The sequence below is a fragment of the Mustelus asterias genome, chromosome X, assembly GCF_964213995.1.
Source record: "Mustelus asterias chromosome X, sMusAst1.hap1.1, whole genome shotgun sequence".
NCBI lineage: Eukaryota > Metazoa > Chordata > Chondrichthyes > Carcharhiniformes > Triakidae > Mustelus > Mustelus asterias.
In genome coordinates this window covers 1,959,410-1,975,790 of record NC_135834.1, presented here as the reverse complement: position 1 = coordinate 1,975,790, position 16,381 = coordinate 1,959,410, and the positions used below count along the sequence as shown (strand labels likewise).

Sequence of the window (16,381 nt, the reverse complement as noted above, 5' to 3'; positions counted from 1 at the left end):
TTCCCCCTCCCACAGCCCCATGTACACTCTCCCCTATCACTGACTCTCCCCCCCCCATTCCCCCTCCCACATCCCCATGTACACTCTCCCCTATCACTGACTCTACCCCCCATTCCCCCTCCCACAGCCCCATGTACACTCTCCCCTATCACTGACTCTCCCCCATTCCCCCTCCCACAGCCCCATGTACACTCTCCCCTATCACTGACTCTCCCCCCATTCCCCCTCCCACAGCCCCATGTGAGAGATGACCTTATTGAGACAAATAGGGTTCCCAGGGGGCTTCGGCAGCCACCTTGAGCAGAAGCCCTGTGGTCTTAGACTCTCCCATATGAAGGAACAATCCCACTTGTAGGAAAGTCTCGGACCGGAGGGCATAATCTCAGAGTAAGGCGTCATCCACTTAAACAGAGGCTGCTTCTCTCCACAGGTAGTGAATGTGTGGAATTCTCTACTGCAGAGGGCTGTAGAGATTGGGTCATTAAGTATGTTCAAGGCTCAGAGAGACTCATTTTTAATTAGTAAAGGAATTGAGGGATTATCAGATCGGGTCAGTCATGAGTGGCGGAACAGACTTGATGGGCCGAATAGCCTACTTACATCTTATGGTCTGATCTTCAATTTTGTTTTCTCTGTTTTAGGGTGCAACTGGATTCCCTGGTGCTGCTGGTAGGGTTGGTCCACCTGGTCCTAATGTAAGTAATGTTCAGAGTTATATTGTTAAGGGGACGGAGGGGGTGGGAGGGGAGGGGGGGGGAGGGCGGGAGCGCGTGGTGGAAATGTCAACCTGGGTTCCTCTGCCTGATCACAGTCCAGTGCCCTCTGCTGGAAAATGAGTGTGAGCGCATCAGGTGATGACAGCACCAGGCTTGACTTTGATACCATTGACTCACTGCCTACACTCAGCATGAGAAATGGAAATGCCTGTGTGTGCAATGGGAATGAGCAGCGCATCATAATCTGGTTGGCTGTGCTTGAAATTTGCATTGTCCTGTGAAATTGAGCTGCAGTTGGCAGAATATGATAGATTGGGCTTTCTTGCGGTCTTGGACAGAGCAGGAGCCATACCAAGCTGTGATACAACCAGAAAGAATGCTTTCTATGGTGCATCTGTCAAAGTTGGTGAGAGTCGTAGCTGACATGCTGAATTTCCTTAGTCTTCTGAGAAAGTAGAGGCATTGGTGGGGCTTTCTTAACTATAGTGTCGGCATGGGGGGACCAGGACAGGTTGTTGGTGATCTGGACACCTAGAAACCTGAAGCTGTCAACCCTTTCCACTTTGTCCCCGTTGATGTAGACAGGGGAATGTTCTCCTCTACGCTTCCTAAAGTCGATGACAGAGGAGGAGGGTTGGAAGGGTGAGGGATATTAATTGGAACATGGATATGGAGGTCTCATTGTCAGTGCAATATAAATCCGGAAAGCAAATGAATACTAAATTAAATGGCCCAAAGGACCTCATTTTACTAGTGCACATGTTGCAATTCAATCTTAACTGTCAGCCCAGTATTAAAAGGCACTTTGTATCATTTTAGATTTAATTAAAGACCCACTTGCGATTCCTTTTATCCATCCCTACAATTACGCTCGACAGCTTTCCTCATTTTGAGGTGTTAATGGCTACCTTGCTTCCTACAGGGTAACCCAGGTCCAGTGGGCCCTCCTGGCTCTCCGGGTAAAGATGGTCCTAAAGGTCTACGTGGTGATCCTGGTCAAGCTGGACGTGCTGGTGACCCTGGACTTCAAGGACCAGCTGGTGCTCCTGGGGAGAAAGGTGAACCGGGTGAAGATGGCCCCCCTGTAAGTATAGAATGAAGTTCATTTATTCATGTTCACAAATTGGCTTACATTGGCACCGCAATGAAGTTACTGCGAAAATCCCCAAGTCGCCACACTCCGGCGATCCTCTTCAGAAAGTGGAAGTAATAATTGTAATACGCAGTGGAACTCTTGTTCCAGTTGAGGGAACAAACTGATACCCCTGGCTGGTAATGGAAAGAGGGAGATAACTGTGGATCTGCCCATATTCTAATATAAAGACAGAATGCCGTGGGTGCTGGAATCTGAAGCAAAAACAGAAAATGCTGGAAAATCTCAGCAGGTCTGACAGCTTCTGCGGAGAGAGAATCGAGCTGACGTTTCGAGTCTGGATGGCCCTTCGTCAGAGCTGAGAGCAAAGAAAATCAGACAAGATCGGGCGCCTGTTCGGGTACACTGAGGGAGAATTTAGTCAATGCACCCTGACCAGCACGTCTTTCAGACTGTGGGAGGAAACCGGAGCACCCGGAGGAAACCCACGCAGACACGGGGAGAACGTGCAGACTCCACACAGACAGTGACCCGAGCCGGGAATCGAACCCGGGTCCCTGGCGCTGTGAGGCAGCAGTGTTAACCACTGTGCCACCTAAATTGAGAATTAGCTAGTGCTTGTTGCAGTTACAGTTTGGGTTAAGATATATTTTGTTGGTTCATTTTGTTTTGATGCTTTCTGCTGCTTTACTGTGTCAAGTTCATGCAAATAAGTGCTGTTGTTTTTCATTCTCTGGTAGGGTCCAGATGGTCCTTCAGGTCCACAAGGTTTGGCTGGTCAGCGTGGTATTGTAGGTCTGCCTGGTCAGCGCGGAGAAAGAGGTTTCCCTGGTCTCCCTGGTCCTTCTGTAAGTATAGCATGATATTACATGAAACTGACTCCTTCACTTTGAGTATAATTAATTCTAACACCACCTTACTGAGAGGAATTCTTCACTCAGCAGTGGGTCACGTTTTACTCTCAGTAAGGATAACACTGATTGGACTCAACAATGCCCATACTCATTTGATCCAGAGCATAACTGAGCCGAGGTAGTATTAATAGGTGTCAGCAAAGCCTAATTAATTGTCAAAGTAACAATGGACATTCACAGAATAATATTGAAACTTATAATCTAATCAAATGCATAGAGCAGTCCTGTACTAAATACAGTATTGATATCCTTTATTCATTCATTGGACACGGGTGTTGCTGGCTGGCCAGCATTTATTGCCCACACCCTTGTCCAAACGGTAGATGAGAGTTAACCACATTGTGAGCCAGAGCGGGTAAGGACGGCAGGTTTCCTTCCCTGAAGGGCAGTAGTGAACCAGATGGGTTTTTCCGACAATGGTTATCAGTGGATTCTTAATTCCAGATATTTTGTATTCAATTCAAATTCCACCATCTGCTGTGTGGGATTTGAACCCGGGTCCCCAGAACATTAGCTGAGTTTCTGGATTAATAGGCTAGGGATCATACCACCAGGCCATCACCTCCTCTTAGTTCTGTCATATATAATATGCATGTATCTATTCTGTAATATTTAGGGTAGAGGAAAGTAGCTTGTAACATATACAGTGCAGTAGAAAGGTCTGCAATATATACAGTAGAATGAGCTGTCCTATATATGTACAGTCTGGAGAATATTATAGTATATCTACAGTAAAGACGCACTACATCGTAATTACAATATCGAAACCAGCCCTGCAGAGATCCTAACCTCATTCCGAGAGTATCCTGACAAATCTGATGATGAATATATTACAAAGACGAGCTCAGTAATATCTTCAGGAGAGAGACTTGCTCTTTAGGATATACAGTACAGAGACGAGTTGTAAACAGTATCGAGACCAGTCATTTAAAATATTTTAAAGTTCATTTATTAGTGTCCCAATAGGCTTACATTAACACTGCAATGAAGTTACTGTGAAAATCCCCCAGTCGCCACACTCCTGTTCGGGTACACTGAGGGAGAATTTAGCACGGCCAATCCACCCTAACCAGCATGTCTTTCGGACTGTGGGAGGAAACCGGAGCACCTGGAGGAAACCCACGCAGACACGGGGAGAATGTGCAGACTCCGCACTGACAGTGACCCAAGCTGGGAATCAAACCCGGGTCCCTGGCGCTGTGACCAGCCCTATAGAATATACACTATAGAGACCAAACCTATAGAATGTACAGTATAGAGGCCAGCCCTGTAGAATGTACAGTATAGAGGCCAACCCTATAGAATATACAGTATAGGGACCTGGACTTGTAGAATATACAGTATAGGGACCAGCCCAATAGATTGTACAGTATAGGGACCTGGACCTGTAGATTATACAGTATAGGGACCAGCCCTGTATAATGTCAAGTATAGTGACCAACTCTATAGACTGTACAGTATAGAGGCCAGTTGTGTAGGATGTGCAGTATAGAGACCAAGCCCATGGAATGTACTGTATATAGGTCAATGGTATTGAATGTACAGTATAGGGTCCAACCCTATAGAATGTACAGTAGAGACCAGTGGTGTGGAATATAGAGTATAGGGATCAACCCAGCCCTGTAGAATTTTCAGTACAGAGGCCAACCCTATGGAATGGACAGTATATGGACCCAGCCCTATAGAATGTACAGTATAGTGACCAGGGGTGTATAATATACAGTGTAAACCAGGCCTACAAAATATCCAGTATAGAGACCAACCCTATAGGATGCACACTATATAGACTGACAGTATAGAATATACATTATAAAGACTTGCTCTGTGGAATATATAGTATAGAGACTAGCCCTATACAATATACAATACAGAAAACACCCCTATATAATGTACAGCACAGAGACCCAACACTATAGAATATACAGTATAGTGACCAGTGGTGTAGAATGTACAGTATTGGGACTAACCCTATAGAATGTACCGTATACAGACCAGTGCTGCATAATATACAGTATCAAGACCAACCTATAGAATGTACAGTATAGAGATTAACCCTATATAATATACTGTATAGAGACCAGCCAGGTAGAATGTATAGTATGGAGACCAGTCATGTGTAATATACAGTATCGATCAACCCTATAGAATGTACTGTATAAAGATCAACCCTACAGAATGTACTGTATTGAGACCAATCCTATATGTACAGTACAGAGACCAGCCCTATAGAATATACAGTATGGAGATTAACCCTATAGAACATACTGTTTTGAGACCAGCCCTATAGGATATGTAGTATTGAGATTAACCCTATAGAATGTACAGTATCGAGACCAACCCTATAGAATGTACAGTATCAAGACCAACCCCATAGAATATACAGTATAGAAATTAACCCTATAGAACATACAGTATAGACATTAACTCTATAGAATGTACAGTATAGATATTAACCACATAGAATATACAGTATAGTCATTAACCCTATAGAATATACAGTATAGAAATTAACCATATAGAATGTACAGTGTAGATATTAACCCCATAGAATGTACAGTATAGATATTAACCCCATAGAATATACAGTATAGAAATTAACCACATAGAATTTACAGTGTAGATATTAACCCTATAGAATGTACAGTATAGATATTAACCCTATAGAATGTACAGTATAGATATTAACCCTATAGAATATACAATATAGAAACCAGCCCTGTATAATATACCATATAAGGTCACGTCTCTAGTACATTCTGTTATGCCCTGCTTACTGGTTCACATTGTGTAGTGGATCCCAGCCTGCGATGGGTCACACTGTCTCTGTCTTATCAGTGCAGACTGGATCACACTTGAGTACTGAGCATGTTGAGTCTTGGGCTCCAATGGCCACTGTGTCACACTGAATACTGATGCTGTTGTGTACTGGATCATGTTGAGTACTGGGCCCTGGTGGTTATTGGGTCACGGTTTTGGTGGCTTAACATTTTCTAGATAACAACCAAGGCCCAAACTCCGCAAACTGCCTGATGTTTATGATTTGTATTTGAATGTAAAGTATATTTGAATAGAATGCGTGGTGAATGTTTCATAGAACGAGGTTTGCCACACCATCATCCAGCAGACATTGGTCAGGGACTATCATTCTTTGTCTTTAAGAGTTGCACATGAAAGGCTAGCAAGTACTGTTTTTGCACGAATTAAGGTTTAACTGAGCATTGCATAAGGTTTGTAAGGGTTGCAAAATACAAGTTTGCTGAATTTGTTCCAATGCAAGATGGACGTGCGCTATAATGATCGCAAAAATGCAGCATCGGTCGGAAGTAGAGCGTCAGCGATTGCCGGCACGTTGTAAAGAGGTTTGTATCATGTCTCTCAGCAGCTCAAAGCGCTTAAGCAACAAAACGGTCTGACTGTTGCTGTCACGCGGCAGCCATTTTGCAAACAGCAAACGAGATGAATGATCAATTAATCTGTTTTCCGGTGGTGTAGGTTGAGCGCTAAGCAGCCGCTTAAAGCATTGAAATTGCGCGTGTCAGCCCAGTGCAGCTGTCTCCACAGCAGTTTCCCCTCGGACAATGGAGTTGACCTGGAAGTCCCATTTTGGCCAACCAGGCGCTAAAGGCTTTTAATAAATGGAATGAGTGAACAAATGCCTGCACGGAGGGGTCTCCTCCTCCAACGCCTGACTCAGCAGGTATGGAAAGAACTCGTGGAGCATGTAAATGCTGCTTCCAGAGCAAGATGTCAGGAAGAAGAAGGCAGATCGCAAGAAATCAGCTAAGGTAAGTCAACAATATTAATATGCACCTGCCATAAGTGGACATGCAAGAGAGTCAACCCTGGCAAACTTCTCATATCCTCTCCTGCTTCTCGATGCAAACTGGTATGCAGAGGTTAGCCAGTGCAGCACTGCCATGAGATCCGAGAGCAATGGATGGTTGGAATCAATTGGGATATTTACGGATGAGATATAAGTGCTTATGCAAATTTGTGTGTATTGCAACAATTCCAAAAGGGGACTTAAACAATGACTGTTTAGACGTGAACCTAGCAGGGTGATACCCAGTTAATCAAAACATTTAATATGTCACAGAAACTGTACAATTACATGACATTGTCAGTGCTCTGTGTACATTCAATGTATCAATACTGTTCTTCTACTTGCAGGACAAGATGGCCTTCAATCAGCGAGGACCATGCTGCACAGGACCAGCCCATAGAAGCCCCCTACCCTATTCAAGAACACCACTTTGGATATATTACGTGGGGACAGTATAGAGGGAATGGGGGAAAGGACAAAGCTGGAAGCCTCCAATGAGTTCATGGCTAGTACCATTAATGTTATATAATGTTATCCCGTTGAATGACTTATCACTCAGGTCATGTTCAGTGTAAGTGACAGTGCGTGGCAAGCCCATGGAATGACACAATATCTTCTCTTTCCACAGAAATGGCGCAAAAGAGTGCAGCTCCCGATTGCACGAAAGGCCACAGCTCACAGCACTCTGTATCACCAGCACTCTCTGTCAAGGCCAGTTACACAACTCACTGGATATAGATGGTGAGGTTCAGCAGGGGTCCCGGGGGTAAGTTGCAACTCTCTGGTGAGAGGAGGAGAAAAAGCTTTTGGCAGGCTTAAGCATTTGCCGACCAACATGGTCACTGGCCCCGCTGCAACAGCTAGGGATTTTGACCTCGTAAGACCTGCTTCCAGTCAGACATGGTTGTTTGAGCAGGCTTTGCAGCTTGTGTCCATGGAACACTCACTGCCAAGATCGTGAAAGGACTGTGGGGGAAGACACTGCCTAGATCTGTGCAGTCATGGATGTATGGTTGCACGCACTGTAGTTATCCATTGTGAGTATGGCAGATCTTGTCGCACCTACAGTGGAATTTGCAAGTGCTAGGCACAGTGGGAGCATCTTTCACGAATGTTCACACTTCTGCTATCGAAACCTTGGATTCAAGTCTTAAAGAAGCTCTTTTGTTTGTCAGCTTCAGCAGACTTGGAGATCAGATACAGGCAAGGATTCACAAACCCTGTAGATGCCCAGAGTTCTGTTCCCACAATCAGTGGACATGTTGAGGGACTGTCCAGTGGTAGGCAGTAGTTTAAAAAAAAAACAGATTATTGGCTCTGACGATGACCCAGGCCATCCAGCATCCTAACATGAGTGGCAGTAGACAGGCCAGAAAATAGACAGGAACAGGTGGCATCCATAGGCATGACGGACACATGTGCAAAGGTACCGGAGTCCTTACAACATGGAAGTCTCCTGCCACTACAATTCGGACGACCTGACAACGCAATCCAGCAGCCCAATAACTTGCTTCTTCCTTCCAAGGGAAGCACTGAAGAGGAGATGTGCACTCCACAGCAACCCACAGGTACAAAGTGCAAGCACTGACACAACTCACTCCAACACATAATAAAAGCGTTGGATTTGTCCGCCGTCCTGTGTCTTTCTTTTGCCGCCTCAGTGTCACGGTTTTGTTTTGCCAAAACTCACGTGAAGCACCTTGAGACAATTTGTCATATTAAAGGCGCAAGTATAAGTTGTGATTGTTGCTTATTTGTCTTTTGGTCCGAATATCACAGGATCGTGGATTCAGATGGGAATATTTCATAGTTGAGGACGCAGAGGAAAGTGCAACTGCCATTGATATATCCGTGGCGGGATTCGAACCCGGGTCCCCCAGAACATTAGCTGATTAATAGCGATAATACCACTCAGCCATTGCATGTGTACCAGCATTTCCTTCTGCTTCTTTGTTCAAACTCGAGCTTCTGTAATGTCCATTCTTCCTCGCAAACTGAAAGAAAAAAGAGAGACGACACACTTTCATTTCCGATAACTCGCTTCCAAAGTGCAGTTGATGTTGTTATCTCGGTCAGTGTGGCTGGCAATTTTGCGCACAACAAGATCGCACAAGTGGCAAACAAAATGAGTGGCCAGTTCATGTGCTTTTGGTGGTGTTGGTTGATGCAAGAGATAATGAAAGGACAATAAGATAATCCCCTTCTTTGAATAGAGCCTCGAGTCTTTTGCATTCACTCGAGTACCACACTCCTTCAGGAGCACACTGAAGTCTTAATCTAGGCCATGTGCTCAAGTCTTGGAGTGGTGCTTAAACCCATAACTAATTGAAGAAAGCTGGCAGGGCAAAGTTAGTTAGCAGTTGATTGTTACTGGAAGGGCTGTATTGGAAGATGTCACCTGATTAGTCTATGAAAGCTGAAATACTGGATGTTCCAGAATTACCTGGCTGTAATAGGGCCCCTCACTCTACTCGTAGCTCTGCTGGATCTCATGAATCCCGCTTGCTGAGAATGTTCTCGGTCTCCCAGGGGCCATCCTTCGAGCCCTTCCCCTTCAAGTAAAGACGGCACAGACTTAAAGTCAAGGCGTCATGAGAATTCTTGGAGAAGCGGGGATTCCATTGCATGACTCTGCGCTGCAGGAGATGTACACCAGCTTTACGATGATAGAATAAAATCCCTTTCTGTTCACCTAGACCACAGCATTGTCTACTGGGGCGCAAATGGTACCATCCGTGATCCCTGGGCTCTGAGAAACCCGGTAGAATTCCACTGATTCACCACTAGGTGATGGAATGGATAATGCGTGTAATGATATAACGCTGAATAATACATCTCCAGGATATGTCAATGGTCAGCAAACTGGCCTAGTCCTCAATCAGAGGCACTGGAACACACAAAGGTCAAAGGGGGGCATTTTCCATCCCGCCTCCCACGGGAGTTGTAGCAGGTTGGGGGGGGCGGTGGATGGGGAACCATGGAAAGGTCTATTGATCTTGGTAGGGAGTTTCCGGTTTTGGGGCGAGCGTGTCCGGAAAATCCCGCCCAAAGGCTTTGTACACTTTGGTCATTATGTTGTCATTGAGGAGACGGCATTGCTCTCTCAAAGGCTTTGAATTTACTCTCAGGCTCCCACACCCACATTGCTCAATCATTCACAGGTCATGATGCCCGGTGTTGTCTACCAGTGCAGTGCCACTGTCATTCTTCTGGGCAGTCTTCCATCTCGGACTGTCGCTCCTCAGCCAGTCGAGCGCATTGATTCCAACATCTGTGCTCTCTGGAAAAAGCTGCAGTTGTGTAACTCTACAAAGTGAAACGAGGGTAGGAACACAGTAGTGTGCGTGTGGAAAAAAATAATGGCGCAAGTAGAATTTAAGGAGCAACTGTGCAGGGTTTAACCAGGTTTAAGACACGACTCAGAGCTGTAACACTGAACAGCCAATTCACCCCAGCAAGAGAGATGGACTCAGGGCTGTCACACTCCTTAAGTGACCAACACTCGGAACAGGGATGTAACAGTGATGCCAACAGTCATTTCCAATCTTAAGATATTTGAAAATTTGATGGAAAGACATTCTGATATGTAACCGCCCAATTTGCTTTTCCTTCTAGGGTGAACCTGGCAAACAAGGAGCTCCTGGTTCTGCTGGAGACCGAGGTCCCCCTGGCCCAGTTGGTCCACCTGGTCTTACTGGTCCTTCTGGTGAACCTGGACGTGAGGTACGTCAATGTTTTGTTTTATAATCAAATTCATAGAATCCCTACAGTGCAGGAGGAGGCCATTCGGCCCATTGAGTCTGCACTGACAGCAATCCCACCCGGCCCTATTCCCGCAACCCCACACATTTACCCCGCTAATCCCTCTAACCTACGCATCCCAGGACACTAAGGGACAATTTACTGTGGCTAATCAACCTAACCTGCACATCTTTGGACACTAAGGGGCAATTTAGCATGGCCAATCCACCTAACCTACACATCTTTGGACACTAAGGGGCAATTTAGCATGGCCAATCCACCTAACCTACACATCTTTGGACACTAAGGGGCAATTTAGCATGGCCAATCCACCTAACCCGCACATCTTTGGACACTAAGGGGCAATTTAGCATGGCCAATCCACCTAACCTACACATCTTTGGACACTAAGGGGCAATTTAGCATGGCCAATCCACCTAACCTACAAATCTTTGGACACTAAGGGACAATTTAGCATGGCCAATCCACCTAACCCGCACATCTTTGGACACTAAGGGGCAATTTAGCATGGCCAATCCACCTAACCTACACATCTTTGGACACTAAGGGGCAATTTAGCACGGCCAATCCACCTAACCTACACATCTTTGGACACTAAGGGGCAATTTAGCATGGCCAATCCACCTAACCTGCACATCTTTGGACACTAAGGGGCAATTTAGCATGGCCAATCCACCCTAACCTACACACCTTTCGGACAGTGGGAGGAAACCGGAGCACCCGGAGGAAACCCACGCAGACACGGGGAGAACATGCTGACTGCGCACAGACAGTGACCCGAGGCTGGAATCGAACCTGGGTCCATGGCGCCGTGAGGCAGCTGTGCTAACCACTGCGCCACTGTGCCGCCCCTATTGTGATTTGGTAAATGTTATTTTGTCTTGTGTTTCTCTTGTCAATCTGACCTGCCTTATATTTCCTGACAGGGCAACCCTGGCGCTGACGGTCCTCCAGGGCGCGATGGTGCAGCTGGCATGAAGGTGAGATAAGTTAATTGTGCATTAACATGAAAGACAATTGGTGAGTTTTTCTTGTCTCAACGGGTTTGAAATCAGTCATAGATAAATTCAAAGGCTCAAATCACAATCCATTGCACTGAGTATCACAGAGTTAGTTCCAAAATAAAGCTCCCAGTAAGCTGCCTGCGTCCCAATATCAGAATACCACCAACCCACACAGTGAGTGAGATTAGACTAACTGGGAGCACTTCAGAAACATAGAAGATAGAAGCAGGAGGAGGCCATTCGGCCCGTCGAGCCTGCTGCGCCATTCATTATGATCATGGCTGATCATCCAACTCAATAGCCTAATCCTGCTTTTTCCCCATAACCTTTGATCCCGTTCGCCCCAAGTGCTCTATCCAGCCGCCTCTTGAATATAAAAATTGAACTGCGAACCCATGTTTGGTAGGGACTGAACTTGCGCTCGTCTCTGTTTCAGTCACCACTATTAGTGACTAAAGGTGAGACCATGTCAATGTTTCAGAATAGGTGGCTGAAATGAAAGGGAGGACAGGGATGTGGGAATGGGGCAGTCATATGTGCCAAAGTCTTGCTGCTGTTCACACCGGCGGGATCTTACGGTCCCACCAATGGCGCACCCCCTGCCATGGGTTTCCTGGCAGCGAGGGGTGCGTTCCATGGGGAAACCCCATTGACAATAGTTGGACCGTAAAATCCCGCGCCGCCAGTGAACGGCGCGTTGCCTCCCGCTGTCGTGAAGCACGCCGCGGAGAGGGTAAAACAAATCCTTCCCCGTGGAATTTGGATTACCGATCGAGGAGGTTAAGCATCATCACAGACTGGGTTGGGCCAAATAGCCTTTTCCCATGTTATAATTTCTGAAATCATTCTATCAAACGACCTGGACCCATGTGACATAAGCACGCTAATCAGTCTTCAGAAAATGAAGACTTTGAACACTTTAGCCTGAGCTAGATTTGAACCAAGGGCCTTGGGGCAAAGGGCAAAACTAACCCATTGCACAGCCTAGTCCCTCATGTTTAGACACCCAAACAGATAATTAGCTCGGCCCAAAACAAGTTAGGTGGACAATTAAAGCTTATAATGAATTGACTGTAACAGCTAAGGAAACGGTTTATTCCTTAACTAATCCAAATTTCAGTAAGCATTGTCAAAATTAAATGTTTAAAGTTTATTTATTAGTGTCACAAGTAGGCTTACATTAACACTGCAGTGACGTTACTGTGGAAAATCCCCCTAGCCGCCACATTCCTGTTCGGGTACACTGAGGGAAAATTTAGCACAGCCCAGTGTACCTAACCAGCACGTCTTTCGGACTGTGGGAAGAAACCGGAGCACCCGGAGGAAACCCACGCAGACATGGGGAGAACGTGCAGACTCCGCACGGGCAGTGACCCAAGCCGGGAATCGAACCCGGGTCCCTGGCGCTGTGAGGCAGCAGTGCTAACCACGATTCAGAATGTTGCTTTCTTTCTTTTATATTATTTATTTTGTGTTTTCAGTTGATTTGAGTTGAATTGTGATAATATGTGTTGAGTTCACTTTTGTAAGTGTATCTGTGTAATGCCAATGACATACCAAGAGGTTTGCGGTGGCACACACAGAGAAACTGCTTGTGCCCAGGCAATGGCCAGGTTGGGAGGGTCTCCATTAATCCAACACAGAGCCGATACTGCATTGATATCGGTGGAAATCCATGTGGCAATATTGGCCAAAAGAGAGTCTTCTTGTACCTCAAAAAATGTCAGGCAGAGAGGGCTATGTACCTTGCCAGACAGAGGGGGGTGAGTATATGCCCAGTTTTAACCTGTTCCAGTGAGAGATTTTTCCCAGATATTACCTAGACCTGAGAAGGATGGTCATACGTGATGGCTTTTAGAAGGATGAGGAGGGGGGGCTGGATCTCATTGAAACTTACAGAATAATGAAAGGCCTGGATAGAGTGGACGTGGAGAAGATGTTTCCATTAGTCAGAGAGACTCGGATCCGAGGGCACAGCCTCAGAATAAAGGCCTTTAGAACCGAGATGAGGAATTTCTTCAACCAGAGGGTGGTGAATCTGTGGAATTCATTGCCACAGAGGAGGCCGGGTCACTGAGTGTATTTAAGAGATAGATCGGTTCTTGATTGGTAAGGGGATCAAAGGTTACGGGGGAAAAAGCAGGAGAATGGGGTTGAGAAACTTATCAGCCTTGGCGGAGCAGACTCGATGGGCTGAATGGCCTAATTCTGCTCTGATATAGATCTTATGGCCTTATGTTACCAATGCCAGCCAGATTGTTGGGAATGTTCTCAGTTTTTACCAGCACCAGACAGAGAAAGGGACTCCATTTATTCCAAACATCAGGTCAAATTTTTCATACCCTGTCTCTCCAAACCACAGTTGTCTGTAAATGGACAGGGGGAGGTATTGGGGTTAAACTGTGTCTTGAGACATCACGAATGTCACTGATTGTACCTTCGGCTGAAAGAAATGCTGGGGAATCTTCCCGTCCCCCCTGCCACGGGAATCGTAGTGGGCAGGACACAGACCATGGAAAGGTCCGTTGGCCTCGGGCGGGATTTTCCAGTTTCGGGGCGAGCGCGGTCGGAAAATTCTGCCCTTTTGGAATCAAGATCAAAAACATTCAGAACATAGGAATAGACCACACATCCCATTGAACCCACTCCCGCCCTAACCCCGTATCCCTTGTAATATGTAGAAATCTGTCAGTCCTGGTCTTCAACATACTCAACGACTGACCCTCCACAACCCTCTCGGGTAGAGAATTCCAAAGAACTATTCAATATGTATAATTGCGTTCTGCTATGGTCAATGTTGCATGACTTTAAGGAACCTTTTCAGATTTTAGCATATTTAGTATTGAATCTTTTTGTGTCTTATCCTTAGACCATAAGACCATAAGACATAGGAGCGGAAGTAAGGCCATTCGGCCCATCGAGTCCACTCCACCATTCAATCATGGTTGATTTCAACTCCATTTACCCGCTCTCTCCCCATAGCCCTTAATTCCTGTTAAAAGTTTGTAGCATTGAAGAAAGCCATTTAACCTATGAACATACAAATTAACAGTAGGGCAAGTTACGCCTACTCTGCCACTTACAAAGACCATGGCCGATCTGGTAACTTCAACCCACATTCCCACCTACCCCTGATAACCATTCAAGACTAGCTTTATATTTTGGATTTATTGATTGAATTTAAATTCCACCGGCTACCTTGGGAGGGATTTGAACCCATGACTCCAGAGCATTAGCCTGGGCCTCTGGATAGAGGAATACTGGAATACTGTACAGCTGGAATACTGTGTGCAGTATTGGTCCCCTCATTTGCGGAAGGATATATTGGTCTTGGAGGGAGTGCAGAGAAGGTTCACCAGGTTGATACCAGAGATGAGGGGTGTTGATTATGAGGAGAGACTGAGCAGATTGGGTTTGTACTCGTTGGAATTTGGAAGGCTGAGGGGGGATCTTGTAGAGACCTATAAGATAATGAAGGGGCTGGATAGGGTAGAGGTGGAGAGATTCTTTCCACTTAGAAAGGAAGCTAGAACTAGAGGGCACAGCCTCAAAATAAAGGGGGGTCAGTTTAGGACAGAGTTGAGGAGGAACTTCTTCTCTCAGAGGGTGGTGAATCTCTGGAATCCTCTGCCCACTGAAGTGGTGGAGGCTACCTCGTTGAATATGTTTAAATCACGGATAGATGGATTCCTGATCGGTAAGGGAATTAGGGGTTATGGGGATCAGGCGGGTAAGTGGAACTGATCCACTTCAGATCAGCCATGATCTTATTGAATGGCGGGGCAGGCTCGAGGGGCTAGATGGCCTACTCCTGCTCCTATTTCTTATGTTCTTCTAACTAGTCCAGCCCCCTTACCACTAAACCTTCAACTTCTCCCATACTGGCTTACGGTTTCAGTGCTGGCTTTGGATTTGCCAAAGCAATCCCAAAACTAATTTCACTGCCCCACCTTCTCCCAGTTGCCTTTCCCTGTGTCCAATATGTGTACACTTCTTCCTGTAAAGAGGTCTCTCCTTCAACCATTCCTTTTAGCAAAGCATTTCATGTTCCGATAAACCTGAAGTCGTGAAAGCGAATTAATCTACGGAAAAAAATTGCAGTCCTCCGGAGATCAGTGATTGGCTGACCTTGGCTTTCTCTTCCTAACAGGGTGACCGAGGTCAAACTGGACCTGCTGGCGCCCCTGGCGCTCCTGGTGCTCCTGGCGCTCCAGGCCCTGTTGGCCCGACTGGCAAACAAGGAAATAGAGGCGAACCTGTAAGTATCTTTGGAACATCGGTGTTGTTTAACTTGCAAGAGCTGGAAAATGATAACCATGTAACACCAGCCACGCGAGCCAGATTTCTTTTATATTCAATTGTTAAATTCTTTACATTTAGTTTCCTACATTTTTACCAAAGGGTCTAACGTAAAATAATTCTGGTCAGTGGCGATCTTTGAATAGACCATTCATCCTGTTAGCGTTTTATTATTGAGTTAACAATGTTATTTTCCTTTGGTGTAGGGTGCTCAAGGTCCGATGGGTCCTTCTGGTCCTGCTGGGGCCCGTGGTATGCCTGTAAGTAATTTTTATAATTTAACATTGTGAGCCATGATCATGGGGGATTTTCTTTGAATAATTAGGCTGGACAAGACAAGTTCGGTTAAATCCGTAGGTTCACTATTATAGAAAACAGAAATTTATTGCGTTCAGAATGACAACCTACTGAGAGACAGTGCAGACACGAAAGGCCTCCTTCTGTGCAGGGACCATTCTGTGATCATCAGCTAAGAGAATGCCACGCGCTGGAGAATTAATGGCCACGGTTTTCCTGGCCCTGAGGTGGTGTGGGCTGGGAGGTGGTGAGATTGGTTTGGGAAAATAACGGGGCACCATATCGGGGCAGCTCCCCAAGGCAGTCCCGCCACCAGGGTCATTTGCCAGTGGCGAAAATGGATGTGGAATGGGTGCCCGCTGAATGGAGGAGGGCAGCCAATTTAGAAACATAGAAACTAGAAGCAGGAGGAAGCCTTTGGCCCTCCAGCCATTCATTATGATCATGGCTGATCATCAAATTCAATATCCTGA

The 16,381-nt window shown here is 45.9% G+C and overlaps 1 protein-coding gene across 1 annotated transcript in view; it reads left to right on the top strand.

The window, feature by feature from the left end:
- Positions 1-16,381, top strand: part of LOC144481984 (uncharacterized) — a 102,410-nt gene that overhangs the window by 73,372 nt on the left and 12,657 nt on the right. Inside the window, exons 41-47 of the mRNA XM_078201212.1 lie at positions 642-695; positions 1,639-1,800; positions 2,550-2,657; positions 10,162-10,269; positions 11,235-11,288; positions 15,463-15,570; positions 15,818-15,871. Of these exons, the coding sequence (XP_078057338.1) occupies positions 642-695; positions 1,639-1,800; positions 2,550-2,657; positions 10,162-10,269; positions 11,235-11,288; positions 15,463-15,570; positions 15,818-15,871 (648 nt within the window). The remainder of the gene's footprint in view (positions 1-641; positions 696-1,638; positions 1,801-2,549; positions 2,658-10,161; positions 10,270-11,234; positions 11,289-15,462; positions 15,571-15,817; positions 15,872-16,381) is intronic.